Source organism: Mus caroli, unplaced genomic scaffold, assembly GCF_978045245.1.
Source record: "Mus caroli unplaced genomic scaffold, Mus_caroli_1 scaffold_13, whole genome shotgun sequence".
In the NCBI taxonomy this organism is placed as follows: domain Eukaryota; kingdom Metazoa; phylum Chordata; class Mammalia; order Rodentia; family Muridae; genus Mus; species Mus caroli.
In genome coordinates this window covers 14,232,130-14,253,725 of record NW_028227268.1, presented here as the reverse complement: position 1 = coordinate 14,253,725, position 21,596 = coordinate 14,232,130, and the positions used below count along the sequence as shown (strand labels likewise).

Here is a 21,596-nt window from a genome sequence, read left to right as displayed (position 1 = left end):
ACTAGCTACGTAGTTGAGAGTGACCTTGAAGATCTTTCTGCCTCTGCATTCCAAGTGTTTACCAATGTATACCACCACAGCTGGATTATACAGTGTTGGGGGTCAAATCTAGGGCTTCATGCATGCTAGGCCAGAACCCTACTAACTGAGTTATATCCCCAGCCTCTGGTGTGTCCTTTTAAAAGGTAATTTGGATATGCAAAAAAAAAAAAAAAAAAAAAAGCCTCAGGTCTCAGGTGCAGCACATGATCACACAGCAAGAAGGCGGCCATCTGTAAGCCAGGAGCGGAGGCCTCGGAGATCAGTCCTCTGACGACTTGATATTGAACTTCTGGCCTCTTCCATGCTGAGTCATTGTCCTTCTGTAGGCACCAGCTGTGTAGTTTCCTGTGCCACTTGCCAGAGCCTGCAAGTCACCCACTGTGGCTTTGTATATTCGGGTACATTTGGCATCTTAAAGAGAACGAGGCAAGAATGGGCCCGGCAAAAATACACCGCACAGAGAATGCCACATTGGCTTGCCTCTCACAGCTCTCAGAACGAACAATGGTCCAGCTGAGCCGACACCTGGGGGACTATGGGAGTTCTGTGGACTCTCAGAAGTGCCTGCAGCCTCCCAGCTCCGAGTTCCCATCAGGGAAGCATTTGTCACATTGTCTGGCACTCTGGAGGCACGTGATTTGCCCACATATGCCATGAAACTGGGAAGCGGATGCTTCCCCATATTAGGATTAAGTTGGCAACGTCCAGATGTTCACAGGCACCATCGGCAGGGCAGCTGGATGGTCCGGAATCTGGCTTGTTTGGGCTCAAAACGCACTGTGCCATCAAATCTAGCTCACAGCTATGGTGTACTTAGGTGGTACAGAAACCTGTCTACACGATTAGAACTTAGAGCCTAGGATGGAAATAGGGTCTCTGAAAGTCAACCCCCCAGGGTTGTATACAGTGCTTGGCGCTCTGAACACAAAACTGTCAAATTCTTGAGTTCTCATTATCAGTCACTACTTTGGGTTAAGGCATCAAAAGACCCCATGAAATAGCTTATCAAGGGGTCATGTGTATTAAGACATCTTCCGCCATTAACACCTTTGTGACGTCATTGGCATTGCTGAATACTTACCTTAGTCCCAGACCAGGGCAACTGTGTTTCAGAAGGATGAAAGTCTGGATGGTCCAGGGCCTGGGGGGAGGGCAGTGCTACACAGAGAGATGTGTTTTGTGAAGAGAGGCCGAAGACATAAAAGGAACTGTCTGCTTGAGATTTCTGGGCCAGTCAGACCACGGGAGCAGAGTCACCTTTTGGTCTCACAGTCCAGCTCATGGATGGAGAGCCAGGCTGGTAGGCAAGCATTCAGGTCTGCCTTTGTCTGTATCAGAGACTTGGCAACTCCAGCCTGGCCTTGGCTAACCTGGAAGTGCAGGAACAAAACTCAATTAGAACATAGGCATCTTCCTGCACAGCACAGCATGGAGTGCTGCTGGCTTCCCTGGAGCCCGTGGCTATGATTGGCACTCTAGAGGTGGGGCTTCACCCATGCTCTCAGCCAATCAGCATGCCTCTGACTCCAGGCTCTGATGCCCACCGAAGAATGCTAGCTACTCTGGGTGCGGGGAGAAGATGTGGTCAAGTAACAATGGCTAAGCAGGGAACAGCCTGGGCCTCAGCTCAGGGGGCAAGGGAAACGCTGTCCAGCCATCCAAAGTTCAGGTGGGGAGGAGGCTAGGGCTGGCTCAGCAGGGAGATGATGACATCTGGTCATAGTCTGGGCACTTGAGCAAAGCTGGGTAGTTGCTGTTCATCTGTAGCGAGGCGTCGCTGGAGATGTCCGAGGGGCTGCGGCCCCGGATCCAGGCATCTGGATGTAGAAACTGGCCGGAGTAATCGGAGCAGTTGCTCAGACGTGGCCGGTAGAAGCCTGGGTGAGGTCTATACATGTCCTCAGCAGTATACCTCTTCATGAACAGGTACACAGACATCACCCCAGCACTCTACAGTGAAAGAGAAGCAGAGGAGAGCTCACTGATAGGGGCTTCTCATAATGTTCCAGCCATGTCTTCCTGGATCACAGCCATGGACCCTCTCCAGTGCGTGTGTGGACAGGGGGGCCCTGAGGACATCCAGGATGGAGGAGACCCAGGAAAGCCAGGGAGAGGTACATTCTTGGGAAGAGCGGTAGAGTGGGGTGGATAGGCCAGGGTGCTGTGGGGTGCTTCCTTCCTCCCCTCCAGGTAGGGCAGTACCGATCTGGCACAGGGCAGTATGGGGCAGGTTACCTCTGTTAAAAGGAAGGAGATGGCAGCAAAGGCAAATGACCATCCATACTTGTAGTTGAAATAGGTCTCTGCATCCTTGGTTCTGTTGAGCATCTCGTCATTGATGCTGGAGATGTACAGCACCAGGCCCACCACAAGAGAGAGGCCTGGATGAGGGAAGGGAAGGGCAGGGAAGAGCAGGGCACTCTCAGCCTGGAGGTTCAGAGAGTTTGACAATATGGTACCCACTGAGAACAAAGCTTTAAATTTGGAGCTCAAAAATTAGCATGAATTTGCCCCCCCTGATGACTGTCTACACCAGCATCTTCTAGGTAGTGAACAGGCACAGGTAGAATCTCCCTATCCAACTAGTCTCCCGAGCCAAGACACAAGCCTAGTGATTGATACGCCTACCTCTGTCACACACACTCTCCTGGGTATCCTTGTTTATTGACCCTGATCTGGGGTCCTACTACTATACTGTTCTAAAAAGCATTGCTATGACCCTGGGATGTGAACCCTGATCTACCAAGAGGATTTTTATTAACCTAAGGACTAAGACAAGGCAGAGCTTCTAATCTCTGCCTCCAGCAGGGGGTTGTACATATCCTTCTGGACTCTGCCAGTGTGGCCTTGGTCCTATGTAAACCCTCTGGTTACACAGTGAATCCTCTCTGACATCTTCAGCCAGGAGACGTTAGGCAAGTTAGTTCAGATCCTGGCCAGCAGTGAATCAGGAAGCCACTGGGGCCCCAAACTCCAATTGCCATTGTACACAGGACTGCTTCAGGCAACCGTTTCATCAATTAGTGAGTGTAATTGAGTCAAGGCATAATTAATCACTCTACGTTGAGCTGTTCATATTTCATTCCATTCACATTATTTTTACAAAAACTGAGGCCTCTCCAAGGATGGATGTTAAAGGGAGACAGGTGTGATTCAAACCTTCCTCTGTACTTAACAAGTGTGAGTCATTGCTGTCCCCAAATGTCCCTCTGTTATTATCACAAGCCCACTTCATATATATTAGCTCCATCCTAGACTTAAGATCTTGTGACTCACTCATGGATGGAAACTCAGGTATCCTGATTTCCAACCATCTTGGCTACTGTGGAGTTCACACAAGGAGAAGTGAGTAGCTTGGCCTCGAGTTTGTCCCACTCTGGCTAGGTGGGATACCACTATACCATGTTGGGCTGATGACATTGCAGGTGTTATTAGAAGGATGAAAGACTGGACAGGCAGAGTAGAGGAAAGAATGCACAACAGATGTATAGAACAAAAATTAGACAGGCAGAGGAGTGTGTGTGTGAGTCAGATAATGTAACTGTCACCCAGCAAAAAGATTATGCTGACAGGGAAATGGGAGAAAGGTCCTAAAAGGACTGGGAAGCCAGTTGCCAGTAAGGATACCTATGCCAGAGAATCATTTTTCTTTTATTGTCATTCATCTGTCATCCATCCATCCATCCATCCATCCACCCATCCATCTACCAACCAACCTAACCATCCATCCATCCACTCATCCATCCACTCATCCATCCACTCATCCATCCACTCATCCATCCATCCATCCATCCATCCATCCATCCATCCATCCATCCATCCATCCATCTATCAACCCAGCAATCCATCCATCCATCCATCCATCCATCCATCCATCCATCCATCCATATATCAACCCAGCAATCCATCCATCCATCCATCCATCCATCCATCCATCCATCCATCCATCCATCCATCCATCTATCACACATCATCTATTTACCCACATACCATCTATCCATCCACACATTCATCCTTCCATTCACCTATCCATCCAGCCATTGTATCTATCCATACTTTTCCTACCACCTGCTCATCTTCTACCTGAGAATCAATTCTTAGACCTCTCTTCTCTAGTCGACCAATTCAGGACACTGAATATCAGCACCCTGAAAAACCAATCCATCATCTTTTAGGGCTCAGGTCTCCATGAGGTCACTGGGGAGAAGGCTCCCATTTTATTCACCACATTCCTTGGCCTTCTCATATGGTTCCTATGTGTAAACTCACCATGATTCATGCTTGCATCACCTAGGCTGACAGCTCTCAAATCTTTGTGATTTAGGTGAATCTATGAGCCTCAGACCGTGATGTTTGGCAGTTGTCTAGGTACCTCTTCCTTTATGCCGCAATGGAAGAATCAAACTCCGTTTCCCACACTGATCTTATAACCTTTGTGCAAAGCTGTTTCTCTGTGTGGTTCCTAATCATGGATGTAACATCCACTCAATGTGCAAGCAAGCAAACAGCTCCTATCCTTGATGCCTCCCTTGAGAGCCTGGTCCTGCTGAGTTTACCCTCTGAATGACACACAAACCCTCTCCCTTTCTGCTGCAGTGTCAACCCACGTGCCACCATTGCCCGTCTCCTGTACTTCTGGTAGCTGGGGGATCTGCCCAGTTTCCTTGGCTCCTGTCTCACTTCCCTTCCTTGCACTGATCCTAACAGCAAGTGTTCTAACATCCAAATATGATGTCATTCCTTGGCTCCAATTCTTCTAAAGGCTTCTCATAAAGTTCCAGATCTTAAGACAGTTCAGGTTCCTCTATAATCTCACTTCTCAACACGATTCCTCATCTCCCGGAGACTCCATGGGAGTTCCCCACACTTGATGCCATTTCTTCTCTCTTGGCCCTTTCTTCCCTCCAACCTAAGTTCGTTGCCTAATTCCTACTCACTCTTTAGGTCAACTTCTCTAGTTTTCCTTGACCAGCAAACACCTTGTTCTGAATTTTAGCTATATTCTCAGTCTCCTTGGCAGGTCCCAGTGTCTCCTCTCCTTGTTCCCTCCACTCTGAGTTCCTGTTTCCAGTCTACATATTTATATCTCCCACGACACTTTCTATAGTCAATGTTGCCAGCCTATAGAACATGGTCCGATAGACATCATAACAGACTGATTAAATGACTGACTGAATGAATGAGTGAATGAGCGAGTGAGTGAGTGAATGAATGAATGAATGACTAAAGTACAGCCTGGTGATAGTCCATGAAACTATGTCTATCCTGAAGGGGTCTAGTGAGCTCAGAAAACGGAGTATGGTTAGATCGTGAAAGCAAGGGGTCTCTGAGGGTAGCTGAGGATTATGGGTGAAGGAACCTTTATTCCAAAGGCAGATGCTTTTATTTTCCATGGCCATACCCATGGATGTTGGTTGGTCCTTTCAGTCACAGGAATGAATGTTCATCAGTGGGAGCTAGAGAAGAATTGTGCTGGTGTGTATTGTGAGGACAGCTAGGACAACTCAGTTCTGCCCAGGATGAATCCATCAGGCCACCCCATCTCTGAAGCTTCATGTGTTTTTTTCTGGAATGTCACATGGGTGTGTCTAAGGACATCAGGAGTCTCCTTCTGCCCTGACTCAGTTCTGCCTAGGTCCCTGGCTCAACTCATTCTATGTCCATTATTGGCTCACAGTTGTGAGTGGGATTTCCTGAGGCAGAACTGCTCAGGAACTAAGAGTCGAAAGTCCAGGGTGTATGGAGACAGAATAACACAACTTACCGGAGAGGATAAAGAAGATGCCGGAGACAAAGGCCAGTATGGTCCGGTGGGGACGGATGTGCCCGATGTTGCTCAGGATGAACCCAATAAACATGAAGAAGAGGCTGACCAGGGGGAACGGCGTGGCTGAGCGAATCATTTCTAATGCAGAGGGCAGAGGGACAGCCTGTTGGACTACAGTGACCTTCCTCATCTGTCTCATTCCAAGAAGTATGTCCCTTCAATGTCTACAGATGGGTGCCCAAATCCCTAGTCCCACACGAGTGGCCTAAGGATCTCCTGATGATGGCAGGGCTTTTGTTTCCAAGGCAGGACTGGAAGGTCTGACTTCAACTTCCAACATATTCAGAGATTTATCTCCCCTTTAGACATAAGCTCTGCTCCCAGGAATCTGCACTACCTATCTATAGGAGATCTGTGAGGTGCCTGGTCACATCATCCTACCTCATCTTCAAGAGACACCCACGATTTCCAAGGGTACGGGGCATGCTCTGAGTGTTACAGAGGACTGCCACTGGCCTCTTTATTTTTCAATTTATAATCACTGGCGGTGTGTGTGTGTGTGTGTTCTACTGCATAATAAAGAATTTCCTCTTTGTCCCAGGGTTTTGAGAGGTATCCTAAACCCTCAGGATTTCCCATAGGGTATCTTTGTTAGTCATGTGGGGTCCTGAGTGTACCCAAGCTTTGTATGCTAACAGCTCACTCAGGATGGAGGCAGGAAAGAGCAACCTCGTGGATTAGAAGATTGGGGTTTGGGGCCATGTGGCATCATCTGGACCTCTGAGGAGGGAAGGGAGTGGGCACTGAGGTTAGTCATTCATGCTGTAGTAGATATTATCCATTCTTCACTTACCAAGTGTTTTGGTTATAGGCACATTGAGTACTGAACTGTTTTGCATAACAGATATGTTCACAAATGTTTGCATCCGGAGGGTCCTGGAACCTACTCTCCTACCAGACCAAGGGCATGCATCACATTGTAACACTGCAAGTTCATGCTGATGCTCAGAAGCCACTCTGATGAGGTTAAGGCCATAAAGTCAATCTTGCCACAGTCCAGAGAGATTGCTTCAGTCTGGGGGTGAGTTCTCCAATTCCGGGGGATCAGAGACATAGGGGCTCCAGCAATCTATCTTCACTCCAGAAAAACTACCGTGCAGGGCAAGCTCCAGTGAACTACACTAGTATAACCAGCTAAGGCCAAGGGCGCCAGCTCTTGAGATGATTCTGGGTGTCTGACTCTTCCCTTTGTTTGGCTTTCTCTGTCCCACCAGTGGTGCAGGTTAGAATGTTTTAGGCACTTACTTAGAACATTGACCGTGGATTCTGACGTCATCTGGGAGTTCATGGGCATCACATACTCTATGGTAAAACAGCGTCCTCGCTCCTCACCTGTGGAGACAAACAGTTATTGCTATTTCCCAGGCCCCCACTCCAACATGGATTTGAAGTGAGTATACTCCAAATGTTTCCAGACTCTTTGGGCCTGTGTCTCTGTACTTGGACTGGATAAAATCTTTAGGTAAGTTTTCGTCCCTGGATGGTGGCCCACAGCAGAAGTGGAGAACACATCTTGATGATTCTTTCTGGAGTAAGGACTGCAGCACTGGGAAGGGGTCAGCACTATGAACTCTGTGTCCAGCCCACATCTGGTGCCACCCGTTGCTTTTGATGACAGTGCATGGCTGTCTCAGATGCATAAGGGTAGACTTTTGTGTGCAATAACCTTCCACAGCCTTGTCAATCAGACCCTGGTGGCCTTGAGACCCTGCTTCAGGTTAAGCAGAGACAGATGTCACAGCACCTGGAGCAGTGAGAGACAAGGTCAGAGCTGGATGCTGTTCCTAAAGCAGGCTCCACAAAAATGACACAAGGTAGCCAGGCTGAAGCTGGAGATGGCCCTTCTGCTATACCCAATTCAACTCTAGCCTGTCCATCAGAGCCCTAGCATCACGATGGGAGAAAAGGCTGAGGGAACAAACGGTGTCTCTTCTCAATGCTCACACAGGTTCCAGGACTCTTCCACAAAAGTGACTAAAAGACCATACTGTGACTATGCTGGCCAGAACAGCTTTCACAGGTCTTGTAGGACATGGGGGTCTACTCTTGTATAGGCTGTGACAAAGACCTTGAGGACAGGGCTCTTGGTGCAGCAACTCACTTGGTTCCAGAGAATCCCCAGTGAGCTGAAAGGAAGTCCAAAATCTCCATCCTCCCACAGACCCAGAAGGACACACATTTGGGTTTTCTTTCACAGACATAGGAACAGGAAGCTGTTGTGGAAGTCAGTGAAGTAGAAGTCTAGATGCATTTAAGCTGCCAGAATCTTCACTTCTGCCACTTGAAAAGTGGCAATAATAAGTCTGCCTTGTGGTTTCATAAGGGAGATTATGTGTAATCAATAATTTGAGGAGTTCGTGAAAGGCCTGCATGGGTGATTCAGATCTGTGAGGTGTCACTCAGCACTGGGAGGCAGAGTGTGGGAAAGCCAGCCTTGCATGGACCTTTTAGGAGGAAAGCAAGCCTCGGGACCTGAGAGAGCTTGCTGGAGGACATTGTGACTCAGGGTCTGAGTTTGGGTCTGTGGTCTGTTGGCTGCATGCACCACTGTCCAGAGGCAGTGGAGATTGTCTGTGGTGAAGTGTCTACTGGCACCTCCTGGGCATCTCTAAGTAGGGAGAGACCCTCTTGAGGCAGGTATTCCCCAGAACAGGACTGTCCTTACCAGCGAGGAAGCAGACCCGCCAGAGGCCCGAGTGCAGGGACATCTTGACCTCCGTGCTCTGGTTCTGCGGGAGGATTATGCCTTCTTCCAGGTAGAGCCAGTAGTCCGTGCTGACCGCGATACCCAGCAGCCCTAGGCCGCAGACGGCAAAGACGCTGCTCAGCAGGGTCAGGGCCTTCCTCCCACAGGCGCTCATCTTCCTGGATGGGGATGGGCAGCAAGGAGTGGAGAATGGGCTGTGGGGAAGAGAGAGAGAGTGTGAGCAGGAGGTGGGGAGCAGGAGCTGAAGTCATTCTGCTCTGGGTCAGTGGGTGAATAAGAGCAGCTAGGCTACTAGTGTCCAGACCATCTCCACTTAAGGGTGACTGACCCTCTCCCTTTGCTCCTCAGGAACTCACAGCTTTCTCTTAAGGCTACTGTGTCTATTCCCCTGTCTTCTGAGTTTCCCTTACTATACATGACCATTCATCTATCCACCTATCCACCCACTTACACATCATCCATCCACCCACCCATCCATCCACCCACCCATCCATCCATCCATCCATCCATCCATCCATCCATCCATCCATCCATTCACCCATCCATCCATCCATCCATCCATCCATCCATCCATCCATCCATCCATCCATCCATTCACCCATCCATCCATCCATCCATCCATCCATCCACCCATCCATCCATCCACCCATCCATCCACCCACCCACCCTGATTAGATTTTGAGCCACTGTGGAAACACATCTCTGGGTATGCTGTAAACATGTTTTCAGAAAGATCTAATTGACTTAACACACTCTCCCTTAAGTTGCTTTTGCCATGCATTTTGTTACAGAAATGGAAAAAGTTACTGATGCATGGAGAAAGCTCAGAGTGTGACCTAAACCCAGAAGAAGGCGGACAGTGCCACCTCTATAAAAGATGTAAGCCTAGGGTTACAAGGGCAAGGGTTGAACCTTGCCTCAAGCTTTCCATGGTGTGGGCAACTTTGAGTCCACCAGGCACAGGACCCTACCTAGGGACGATGTCATGCCTTGGCTGACATCTAAGCATAGGTGGCTGCCAAGACACCTGAAAAGCATCAGAATCCAGGTTTGGCTGTGAAGTTGAGCTCACCACATGGTGTCATACAGTGACATTAGTGTTCTTTGCCTGGAAGGGGTCCCTCAGGTCCTGATCCCACAGCAGCATCCCCACCCTAGCAGCTGACCATGGGAGAGCTGGGAGAGCCACAGTATGGGCCACGTTCTGGCTGGCACTCTGGAGGAGTGTGAAGTCTGCAAGGTGGGAGAACGTGGTTCTGGAAGGCCCTACAAGCCTTCCTGTACTGGCTTTGACAAGGAAGAGGAGAGTGAAATGCCAAGCCATTTCCCGCACAACGCAGTGAGTCTATGCAGTAAGTCTATGGAATAGTCTAGGGGAAAGGCATCAGGAGGCACTGTGTCTTGGTTTGGAGGAACTGCATGACAGCCACTTTAGTTTCGTTTACTCCAAATTTCCCCAGACTTATTTGGCCACAAAATGAGGGATCTGGGAAACCCTCTTTGGGTCCGTGCTACTCCTCTAGAGTAATAAGATCTGCTCTGCCTCCCCGCCCCCCACAGAATTGTTGGGGGATTAACAGTCACGGTGGACAGGACCGTAGTTGAAAAGGCAAAGCTGGACCTGGTGTAGGGTATTATTATTCAGTAACAATGCAATAAAGCCCCGCTTTTCTCAGAGCAGACAGATCAGGGCATCTGAAATACGACAGCTATTGCCCGGCCGAAGCTGAGCAGACAATTTTAATGTTAAGCTTGGCAGAGATGAGAAAGATTTGGGTCTTAGAGACTTGGAAAGATGAAAGTGGAGAGGAGATTGGATCAGAGTCAGCAAAGCAAAGCATAAAAGAAGAGGCTGAAGGTGACCTTGCCTGCAGACTCTACAGGAGCAGGCCCGAAAGTCTGGAGTCTCCTCAGGTAAACCCCAAAAGTCTTTCCTCCCTTTCTGGAGAACAGGGCAACTGTATAGCAGGCGAAAAGCAACACTTTTTAGCCATTGCAAACGTATTTATGTGTTTATTGTGTCATCATACTTATTTATAAAGCCCTCACTAACCATTAATTACAGCACAAAGCCTTCACCAAACCTTCACAGTAGTCCCACGAGGAAGTAATTAATATTAACTCCATTTCTTGGATGGGAAAACTGAGGCTTAGATGCATCAAGCAGTCCACAGGATATCCTAGGAGGCAGATTGGATTGAAATCAGGTCTAATTCCAAATTCTGTGCCTAGACTCTATGGTTTTCTACTGGAGAAATGAACAGGCCCAAGAAGTGTTGGGGTAGTGGAGAAATGGGAAAGGAGGGTGTTCAGGAATCCAGGAATGCCTAAGACATGGGGCTTTAGAGAATAGTCTAAATGACCAAGTATTCCATATGATTAGAGTGGCAAATGCCTTGGGGCTCCCTATGGGGTGCTTCTGGGGTAGAGCTTCTGGTATGATTTCCCAGGATCACCATGCCTCAGCACTCCTGATTCTAAACCCACATTGTAAGCAACAAGACTAATATTTCCCTCAACGCACATGTCTGCCAATTCTAGAAGGTGGAGGGGCCTGAGATGACCCAGTATGCTAACTCCAAGGAACAAAAGTGCAAAATATCAATATATAGATAGATCTTTTATGGGAGTTCAAAGTCAGCTTCTCAGGTTTGTTCCATAAAGGTTCTCTTCATCACACCATTTCACTTGCCCGGAGTCTGTGCTTCTGGTGTCTGCTTCTGTCTCCTGACTCTCATCCCTCTACAGTCAGACCATTTTCACAAACGCATAGACTTTGCTTGTTGAACATTCTAAGGTAAACATCTCTTACATGACAGACCTATACAAGTTTTCTACCTCTCCGATCAGGAACATTTCACAGACTCAGAAGATTCTTCAGGTAATAAGGTTCTGTGTGTTTTATGTTCTTCATACATTCCTGTGCTCTGCACAGCTTCTAAAAGAGCATACGTTATTTCTATAGCCAGAGAAGAACATGAAATTAAAGATTAGAGACATCAGTTCCACGGCTGTCAGAAAAATGAGGGGCGCCGGCTCACTCCTGTGCTGAGGAAATCATGACGCAGTGGCATCCTCTGGAAACTGGGGCCCCAGAGCATGGCGGTTTTGCACGGTTTACGATGATTACCGGTGCCATTACCTCTAAGTATTAGCTTGTTAATGATCAGGAATTAACGGCCACTAATTATCATCCATGACTAGCAATTAGAGAGAAATGTCTTGCGGAGATTAAATCACTAATGGTACATTTCCCTGCCCAAGCCAGTCATGGAGGACTCTGGGACGGAGTGCACAAGGACTCGGGGGTAGGTGAGGTAGTAGGTATAAAGGATTGTAGGAAAAAAATGGGTGGGGTTCAATTGGGGTATAGCAGAAAGCCAATCAAATGAAGACACCCAGGGTCAATGCCCAGCTGGTTCAGAGGAACCCCAGTAGAGCTTCAGTGAAGAGTTTGGGGAGTAGGCACTGTAGACAGGGCTTTGAAGCTGGCTCCAGCTGTTCTTTTGAGCTGGTCCACTGACTCAGCACCACTGTGGTCAGTAGCCAGCAGGAGAAAGTAACCAGATGGTGCCTGGTGGGTCCTGATCCCCTGCCTGATTTCTACTAGAATGTTCCCATGATTTTCCAGGGGAATTCAAAACTGACCACGGGGGCTGGAGAGATGGCTCAGTATTAAAAAAAAAAACAAACTTACTGCTCTTGCAGAGGACCTGGGCTCTGTTCCTAGCACTCACATGGGGGCTCAAAACAATCTGTCACTCCAGGTTTAGAGGATCCACTATCTTCTAGTCTCTGTAATCATCAGGCACGCATGTGGTGCACACACATGCAAGCAAAACACCCCCACACACAAAATAGAAATAAAATCCTTTAAAAAATGGTCATAAATTATTTGTTATCCTTTGAACTCACAGAGACCCACCTGCCTGTCTCCTGACTGCTGGGGTTAAAGGTGTGCACCACCATCACCTGGCTAATTATTTGCACTGGGAAGTGGGATCCATGCTTCTTTCCCTTAAGTCTAGACATGTTTGTGACTGTTCTGATTAAGAAAGTACACAGGAATGGTGCTATGGGTCTTTGGGGGCCGTGAAAAGATACTGGGTTTTCTCCGGAGCTGGCTCAAGGAAACCTGAGGTCACCATGCTTTAGAGTGGGGTTTCTCAGCCCCTGACCTTTGGGGATGGGAAATTATTTGTTGGACAGCTAGTCATAAATACTGTAGGATGCTTAGAAACAACCTTATCCTTCTACCACCAGATGCCAGTGGTACCCGAGTCCTGACTGATGAGAATGCTTCTCTACAGGAAAAAACAAACCCACCTCCCTGGGACCCATTTATAGGCTAGGCTAGTACATACAGATGCTGCGATTGACAATGGGCTGTGAGCTTCATACCAATAGCCAGCACGTGCTACCTAACAAGTATCCACCGTCCTGTCTCCTCTCTCACTTCCACACCAGCCAACTGAATAGATGTTAGGTCTTTATCCTGCGGAGAGTTAAACTGCTCTGTGTAAAGATATAGGATGCCTTCATGGTGGAGAAAGTAGCATCTCTGAAGACACAGATGAAGGATATCCAAACATATACAGAGTGCTGAGTACCAAGGACATAGGGGCTCAGAAGGGACCGCGTCTTCTGAAGCCTACAGACCTCAGTGTCATCCCGTGCCTCTCCAAACTTCCTCCGTCTTGGTTGGAGACACCACCTTCCACAATGGTCGAACAGTTTCTGGCTGAGGACCTGCCAGGTAGCTGGTTCTCCCTGGTGGCTGGCGCACTCTCTCTCTCGTATTGCTGATGCTCCAGTTAGGAGTTGAGAATTGCTGGGTAAGGATGCACTGTCTTTCAACAAAGAAGGACCCAAGGAGTATGCTTTTTGAATTTTAACACACTTTATTTGACTCAGACATGGTCAGCTTGTCTGCCAGGAATTAGGGCTGTCAAGTGGAGGATATAGAGCCCTGGCAGACCCCATCACACAGTGTCCCTAAGCCTCATAGAGTAGAGGTTGATGTTTATTAAAATCCCTCCCACCCTTGGTTGGGCAAGAGGTTGGTTAATCAATGGGTTTTCAGAGAGGAAGAAGCACTGTGGGCAAGCATCCAGGGCTGATGCCCACTGCCTGTAGGCGTCCAGCTGGGGTCAAGTGACCATGACTTTGCTGAAGGTCCAGCAGGAAGCCTTGTGATGGTTCTTCACTGTGACCTGATGGGATTTGGAATCATCTAGGGATCGGATCTCTCTGCAGTCTGTGAGGGGGTTTCCAGAGACCTTCAACTGAGGAGTAATGTGGGCGCTACTATCCTAAGGACTGGGCTCTCAGACCCAATAAGAGGAAAAGGAGAGAGAGATCAGGGGACCAGAACCTGTCTTACTGCTGACCCTTCACTACTACCACAGACGGTGCCCCACACTGAGTTAAAACAAACCCGCTCTCCCTTTGGGCATTTTGTCACAACAGTGAGAAAGGTTTAACTAATGCACATCACTATGTTATCACCTCTGCAGGATTTCTCTGTGCAGCCTAGAATTTTCTACGCATTAAAAATTAGGACCACATTACACACACTTCATGCACACACAGTGTAACTCGATGTTGCTTTACTTAACATTATCAACATTTTGCATATTTTAATAGCTTCAGAATGCATATTCTCTGATTTGCATATGCTCAAAGCGAGATAGCCATTTCCCCACTGCAGAATGGTTATTTTCAAATCTGCCCTTATTACAAAAATCAATGAATAAATTTACTTATCTCTAAATATCAAGGGAGACATTTGCAAGTATTTCTTCGGGATAGATTCTTACAAGTGGGATTTTTGGAAGGAAAGAAACCATTTTAGCTGTCTTAAATGAGACCTACCCTGAAAGCTTCCAAAGGCCCTGCTACCCAGGGTACAGCAGAGGCCTCACTGTTAGAGGCCTCCACATGTCCCCGGAGTGACAAGTCCTCCCCTGGATAGTTCCACCCAGAACTTGGTCTCTGGGCTCTGTGCCCAGTGCATTGATGGGATGTGTCAGAGTAAGGATTCTACACTGCCCTAGACGATCTGGGAAATTTCTAGGCTTCCTATGTAACAAGCAACATGTCTTCTGTCAGTGCTAATACATTACCCAAATGTCCAGGCATTGAGTCTTCTGGATGGCGCACAACGTTTAAAAAGTGGCAGAGCTTTTAAGAGGTGGAGCCTAGCGAGGTCTTTAGGTGACTGGGGTTGTGGTCCTGAAGGGGCCCCAGTCTCCTCTTTCCTTTTCTTTGAGAAGAGCTGCACACACTACCATGATGTGTTGCTACACCACAGACCTAGAGTGATGAAGACGAGTGCTTATGAACCGAAATCTGCAGAACTGTGTGCCAACGTAACTGTTCCTAAAGAGAAAGGCTCGGTCAACTTTGGTATGTGTAAGAGTGACAGAAAATGGATAGACATGATCAATGACTTAGTCAACATTCTTGGCTTAGCAATTATAAAAGTCCCATCAGAACTACTTTGATCAATACACTTTCTAGGCTACCATCACCTGTGTGGTAGACAGACGCAGCCATCCAGGCCAATCAGCTGGGAAGAGCAGTGTTAAAACCAATCCAGCCGGGCATGGTGGCTCGTGTCTAAAGTCCTAGCACTTGGGAAGATGGGGCAGGAGGATTGGTGTGGATTTGATGCCACCCTGTGAATTCTGGGCTTACCTGGGCTACAGTGAGTCTCAAACCTATCTCAAAACCAAACCTGTTTAAAACAAGAAAATCCAAGGGTTGACATAAGTGGTTTGATGCAAAAAAATAGCCACAGAAGAATAGCAGCCAAACAGAAAAGATAACACTAGACGGAAAACTACTGTCTCTGTAGCAACAGAATAGTAAAGTGTTGGAACTAAACTGTACGTTACCTGCTGGTGCTATGAATAAAATACAGGACAGGCTCAGTGCACATACTAATTTGTTTCTCTATTGCTGTGGTAAATTCTGTGGCCAAGAGCAACTTGGAGGGAAAGGGGGTTTATTTCAGCTTACAACTCTCTCAGGACATACTCCATCACTGAAGAAAGTTAGGGTCAGAACTCAAGGCAGAGACCTGGATGCAGGAGCTGATGCAGAGGCCATGGAGGAGTGCTGCTTACTGACTTACTCCTCATGGCTCGCTCGGCCTGCTTTCTTATAGCACTCAGGATCACCTGCCTAGCCACAGTGGCCTAGGTTCTTCCACATCAATCATTCATCCGGAAAGATTCATGTCAAGTTGACAAAAATTAATCAGCACAGTAAAGCCCTTATGTGAAAGTAAGGAACCCACATAAAGCCAGATGTGCTTGCACATCTGTAGTCTCAGAACTCTGATTGTGATATAGGAGGCTGTTTTTATTTTTATTATTACTTTAAAATGTGCTTATCTTTCTTTTATGTGTATGGATGCATTATGTGCGCCACATATATGCTGGATCTGCAGAGGCCAGAAGAGGGCGCTGTGTCCCCTTGAAGTCACAGGTGGTTGTGAGCTGCCACTGGGTGTTAGGAGCTGAGCCTGAGCCCACTTCAAGAATGGCAGGTGCTCTTAACCACCGAGCCATCTCTCCAGCCCCTACAGGGAGGTCTTGAGAAGATGTCATGATTCTGGGCATAGCCTAGAGGGGAAACGCTTGCAAGTAGCTAGGGATTTATTTTAAGGATGAGGACACATGAGTAGGGAATACCAGGCAATTATCCTCATGACGGAGCTACCGTAATGAAAACAGTTTGATTCTGCTGAGGGGGGACAGCATCAATGGAAATTTAAAAAGCTATTTTTGGCCGTGATTAAGTAGCTTGTTAAAAATAGATATTTCCGGCTATGAATAACTAGCAAATCCTCCTGCTGAAAATAACTAGAAGGGTTGGGTTAAATATAAAAATAAAATAAAGCAAGTTTGAAGATGTTGCATAGTAATCAAGAAAACCAGTATTCCCCGTGGTCAAAGGCTAAAGAGAAAGGAGATGTGCTGAGATGGGCAGAACACTTTGTGCAGTTTCCCCCTTTAAGTGAAGCACCTGCCACTTTACAAGGAGAGTGAGGCTGAATGGCTGAGAGGCTGAGTCCAGGGCTGTGCAGATCTTTCTGTTGCCTTTTTGTATTGTGGGATCAAAATGAGAGCAAAGTTTAGCTCACCAAAGAGAACAGGCCTAAGAAACAGCCCAGGTCCAAGGCGGGACCTGGGAAGGAATGGATCTGCCTCTTCAAAGATTGAAAACCATCTTTAAATCAGCTCATCCATGACCAGATGCAGGTGGTCCTCTGTTACGGATGTCAAGAATGCAAGAGACAACCATCAGGAGCACCTATGGCTTTCCTGTGTGATGCCTTGCCCTCAATGGAAAGTTAGCAGACTCATGCAAGGCAGGGCTGAGACAAATGTCAGATACCGAACCAACGAAAGTCAGACTCTAACATGATAACACTTAATGTTCTTAACCCACGTGTTCATCAATGCGGACTTTTGTACCCAGCTGAGATCTCCCCCTGGCATCGAAGGCAAAACAGGAATATACTTAGACAGACAAAACCAGGAAATGTGTTATCCACTAATTTCCATAAAAGAAATGCCAAATGATTCTTTTGTGTGTGTGTGTGTATGAATGTTCAAATGTGTTTGTATGTGTGTATGTGTGTATGAATGTTCACATGTGTGTGTATATGTGTGTGTATTAATGTTCACATGTGTGTGTGTGTGTATGTGTGTCTGTACATGTCAAGGTATAGAGGCCAGAGGTCAACCTTGGATGTCATTTATATGAAGCTATTTGCTTTGTTTCTGAGGCAGCGCCCAGTTTTGTCTTTGTCTGTGAAAACTGTGCAGCTCTTTCATTTGAACCATACATTTAATGCTCTCTCCTGTCCTCAGAGACACACAGTCAGTCATTAGATGAACACATTGGCCCCTGGAGTTTCCCGTTTTGATGGATGGCTTCCAGTACCACCATCCTTGAAGGATTGGATTGGTGCAGAACTTCCTTTTGGACTAAGTCTCAGCTTAGCCACAGGGCACATCAGAGAGTCTGGCTAGCATGAAAGAGCCAGCAGCCCTCTGTACATCAGACCCACAGAAGAGCCACCACCCTGACTTCTGAGGCAAAAGCAATGGATCTTTTTTTAAAATCTTACAGCTGTTTCAGAAAAGCCCAACCCCCTTCAGGGGAGATGACATCACACAACTATCTCCCTTCTTTAAATTAAATATGGTGGCGGCAACTGCAAACTCCATAATTCAGCAACATGAGGTCTTAATTGTCGCCAATTAGAAGCCTGCAAACTTGCCGGCTCACACCTCCAGCAACTCACAGAGCAGCATCTAGCACCCGCTTCCCCCATGGCTACAGGGTATGAGAAAAGCCAGTGAGAAATGGAAAACAATCTTTGTACCCCACAACTTAATAGATGTAGACAGGAAAATGTGCAGACTTGATCTAATTCTGGTGACAACAGGCATCCATCAGATCCAGGCTGCCATCGCTGGCCAAGATGGCCAGGCCACACTGTTTCACCCTTCCTTGGAACCCCAGCGGTGGGCTTGCAATCCTCTCTGCTGTGTGCAGTTCTGCCTCCCACCGGCTGATGTTTAGGACACGCGCCAAGCACTATTGCGAGCAATTTGCACATATTAACTCTCTGAACCCTCCAGTAACCCTTTGTCGTACAATACAAAGAGATAAAGATGCTGGTACTTCACAGGCTCTTCAGAGTTAAAGGAGCTAACGTGCACAGTCCAGGTCAATGAGAGTCCTTGTCCCGAAACCAAGGGGAACAGTCCCTGAGAAAGGACACCTGAGGTTGACCTCTGACCTCCACATGCACACCCCCACACACATGCACACACACCTAATGACATGTGCATCTGCATGAATACAAACATGCACACTCACACACACTATGCATGTACACATGTACACGCACACGCAGAACATTACAATTCTAGCTCAGCAATATAACACTCTACATATCGTTTAGTATCTCTTTATTATTATCAGGAGAGGAAAAAGGCAGTGATACTGTTCTTTTGTAATTATCTACATAATTACTTCTGGCATATTTAAAATTACTTTATGGGACTTAATATTCTTATCTAGCTTCATTTGCTTTGAGCGTCCTGGAAGGAGAGGGTTGGGTAGTTTTTCTAACTGTAAATGCTCTGTTTTTGTTTAGCTGGCTTATTTTTACCTTTTTGCCGGCTTCAGTTCCCACAGGTACTTTGGCTGGCTCTGAGATTCTTAGTAAGTGGCACTCCTCACTCCATCTTCCAGCCTTGCGAAGAAGTGGCTCTGCTGCCTTCTCCACTCGGGGTGTTTGAGGGAGACACCACTCAGTAGCCTATTGTGTGTGTGTGTGTGTGTGTGTGTGTTGTAGCCTATTGTGTGTATGTGTGGAGGGGTGAGAATACCTCTTATGTTTTTTCACCCCTCTGGCTGTTTCCACAATGCTCTTTTTTCTTTTAAAGATGTATTTTTATGGGCATTGGTGTTTTGCCTACATGCGTGTCTGTGTGAGGGTGTTAGATGCCTTGGAACTGGAGTTGCAGACAGTTGTGAACTGCTGTGTGGGCACAGGGAATTGAACCTGAGTCTTCCTGAAGAGCAGCCAGCGCTCTTCACTGCTGAACTGTATCTCTAGCCTCATTACGATGCCCTTTTTGTCTTTGCTTGTGCTGCATCTGGATGTAGTTGTGTGATTCACATCCACAATGGTTATTCCCAGTCCTGCTTTTAGGTGCAGAGGTTGGGAAGTCCCTGTGCAGGTAAAGTGTGTGTGTGTGTGTGTGTGTGTGTGTGTGTGTGAGAGAGAGAGAGAGAGAGAGAGAGAGAGAGAGAGAGAGAGAGAGAGAGACCTAGGATTTGAAACCAGCCCTGTGGTCCCACCAGCATTTGGGTTCTGCTGACCTCTATTCACCCCAGCCTGGCTCCTGCAGAGCTCCAGAGGCCAGATGCCATGTTCCACTTGGGTCCCCAGCTTGGGAACACTCTCTTGAAAGGCAAAGATCGCCCACTGACAAGCAGAAACTTTGGCCCAGTTTCTCTCACCACTGGGCAAGCTTTCTTGCTTGGCATAAAAGCGCTGATGGCTTCGGTTTTTCCCCTTAGGCTGTGTCACTCAGATGGTGGGGCAAGTCAGATGCTTTACTTAAAAACAGTGATTGTAAAAGAAGAAAAGGAGGAGAGAGGGCAGAAGAGGATGAAGAGGAAGGAGAGAGGGAGAGGAGGCAGGAGAAATGCCTATGGGTGGAGGGAGGAAGGACAGAAGAAGGAAGAGGAGATGGAGGAGAAAGAGAGAGGAGAGAGGGATTAGGAGGAACAGAAAGAGGAGGAATAAAGGAAGGGAAGGGGACAAAGGAAGAAGAGGAAGAGGAAAAGAAGGCGGGGAGAAGGAGGAGGCTGCTGAATGTCCCTGCTGGGTAGGAAGCTGCTCTTGATTGCTTGAAGACCTCCCTTGGTGATTAGAGTCAATATTTATGTTTCAAGATCAATCTCTCTCTCTCTCTCTCTTTCTCTCTCTCCTTCCCCCTCCCTCTCTCTCTCTCCTTCCCTCTCCCTCTCCATCTCCCCAACCCTCCCTCTCCCTCTCCCTCTCCCTCTCCCTCTCCCTCTCCCTCTCCCTCTCCCTCTCCCTCTCCCTCTCCCTCTCCCTCTCCCTCTCCCTCTCCCTCTCCCTCTCCCTCTCCCTCTCTCTCTGACAATCTGTGCCAATTTCTCTTCCTGGAGAGATATCAGGGAGTCCTGAGAAGAGAAACCAGCCTGGCCTGGCTTTAGAGACATTCCCAGCTCATCCTGGTGTCCTCTTGAGAGCAAGGCTGTGTGTGTGTGTGTGTGTGTGCAGAAAGACTTTCCAGACAATCAAGTGTGGCCTTGCCTGCTACAAAGCATGGCCACACAGCTATAAATACCTCCTCCAGCATGGCTTTCCTGCCTCCAGCCTATTTTACTATAAATCAGCGTGCTGCGGTATGTAGGGCACATGCCCGCGCCCCCCTTCTCTCCACTCTCTGCACCCCCACCTTCTCCACGCTCCAGCTTTCCTTCACGGGGTTCAAGTGTCAAACAGAAAAGCCGCACAGGTTTCTAGGGGTCCAGGAACACCTCTCAGACTCAGTTTCCAGTCCCCCAAGGGCTGGTAAAAATAGGAAACTGATGTTGCAGCCCCGCAGGCTGAGAATCTTGGGAGATGAACAGGAATAGAAAAAGCTTCCAGAAGTTGCTGGGTCTCTCTAAGGAGTGAGTTCTTGACTTGATTTTTCTTTCCTTTCCCCATGCCCGCAACTAAAGATAAAATCATGCCTGAGTAAACCCTGGGCCTCTGGTGACCTGGTCTGGAGCATGTCCCCATGACCGAGGAAGCCCAAGGCCACAAAGGGGCAAGACAAATCCATTGGCTCCCATCATTCTGGAAGATGGTCCCATGGCCCCTTGGGATGCCTTGCCCGTGACCGACCTCCCCAGTTTGTACTTGGCAGGTGCTTCACACCTCTCCATGTACCCAGTTGCTTAGAGTCATTTAAAAGAAATCTATCTCTCCAGACTGGGTGACAGAATCAAAGGCCTGGGGAGGGAATGTAGAACCCAGACAGGGGGAATGTTCACAGCTCATTGGGCCCCTGGGTGACTCCTGATGACAAGGTGGGGGAAGGCAGGGGACTGCCCTTTTCCTCAGCTGACAACAGCATCTCACAGGCCCCAGAGCCTCTGGGCATCTGAGAGAATTGGTCTGGAAGGGTCTGCAGGAAGGCAGGCAAGCGTGAAGCTCTGCCTCGTGCCTCAGCCCCAGGATGGCCGTCTGGCTCCTACTTCTGTCCTAGCTGGGCCCCTCAGGCATCTTGCTCAGCCTCTCCATCTCATCGATGATTCAGGACCAACTCTCGGCGCAGAGTTGGAATGAGAGGCTCTTGGCAAATGGCAACCATCACTCCTGCATCGGGAGAGGCTATGGATGGATGTTGACACTTGAGGTGGTGGAACAAGAAGGGTAGGTATTGCCATCCAACACCTGACCTA

The 21,596-nt window shown here is 47.9% G+C and overlaps 1 protein-coding gene across 2 annotated transcripts in view; it reads right to left on the bottom strand.

The window, feature by feature from the left end:
* Positions 1-206: 206 nt before the first annotated feature.
* Positions 207-21,596, bottom strand: part of Cacng5 (calcium voltage-gated channel auxiliary subunit gamma 5) — a 40,070-nt gene continuing 18,680 nt past the window's right edge. For both annotated transcript variants that reach the window (XM_029483109.2, XM_021177718.2), the window contains 5 exons: positions 8,535-8,770; positions 7,115-7,201; positions 5,807-5,947; positions 2,278-2,423; positions 207-1,992 (listed from right to left, as the gene is read on the bottom strand). In XM_029483109.2, coding sequence (XP_029338969.1) covers positions 1,735-1,992; positions 2,278-2,423; positions 5,807-5,947; positions 7,115-7,201; positions 8,535-8,730 — 828 coding nt within the window. In that variant the 5' untranslated portion in view covers positions 8,731-8,770 and the 3' untranslated portion in view covers positions 207-1,734. The remainder of the gene's footprint in view (positions 1,993-2,277; positions 2,424-5,806; positions 5,948-7,114; positions 7,202-8,534; positions 8,771-21,596) is intronic.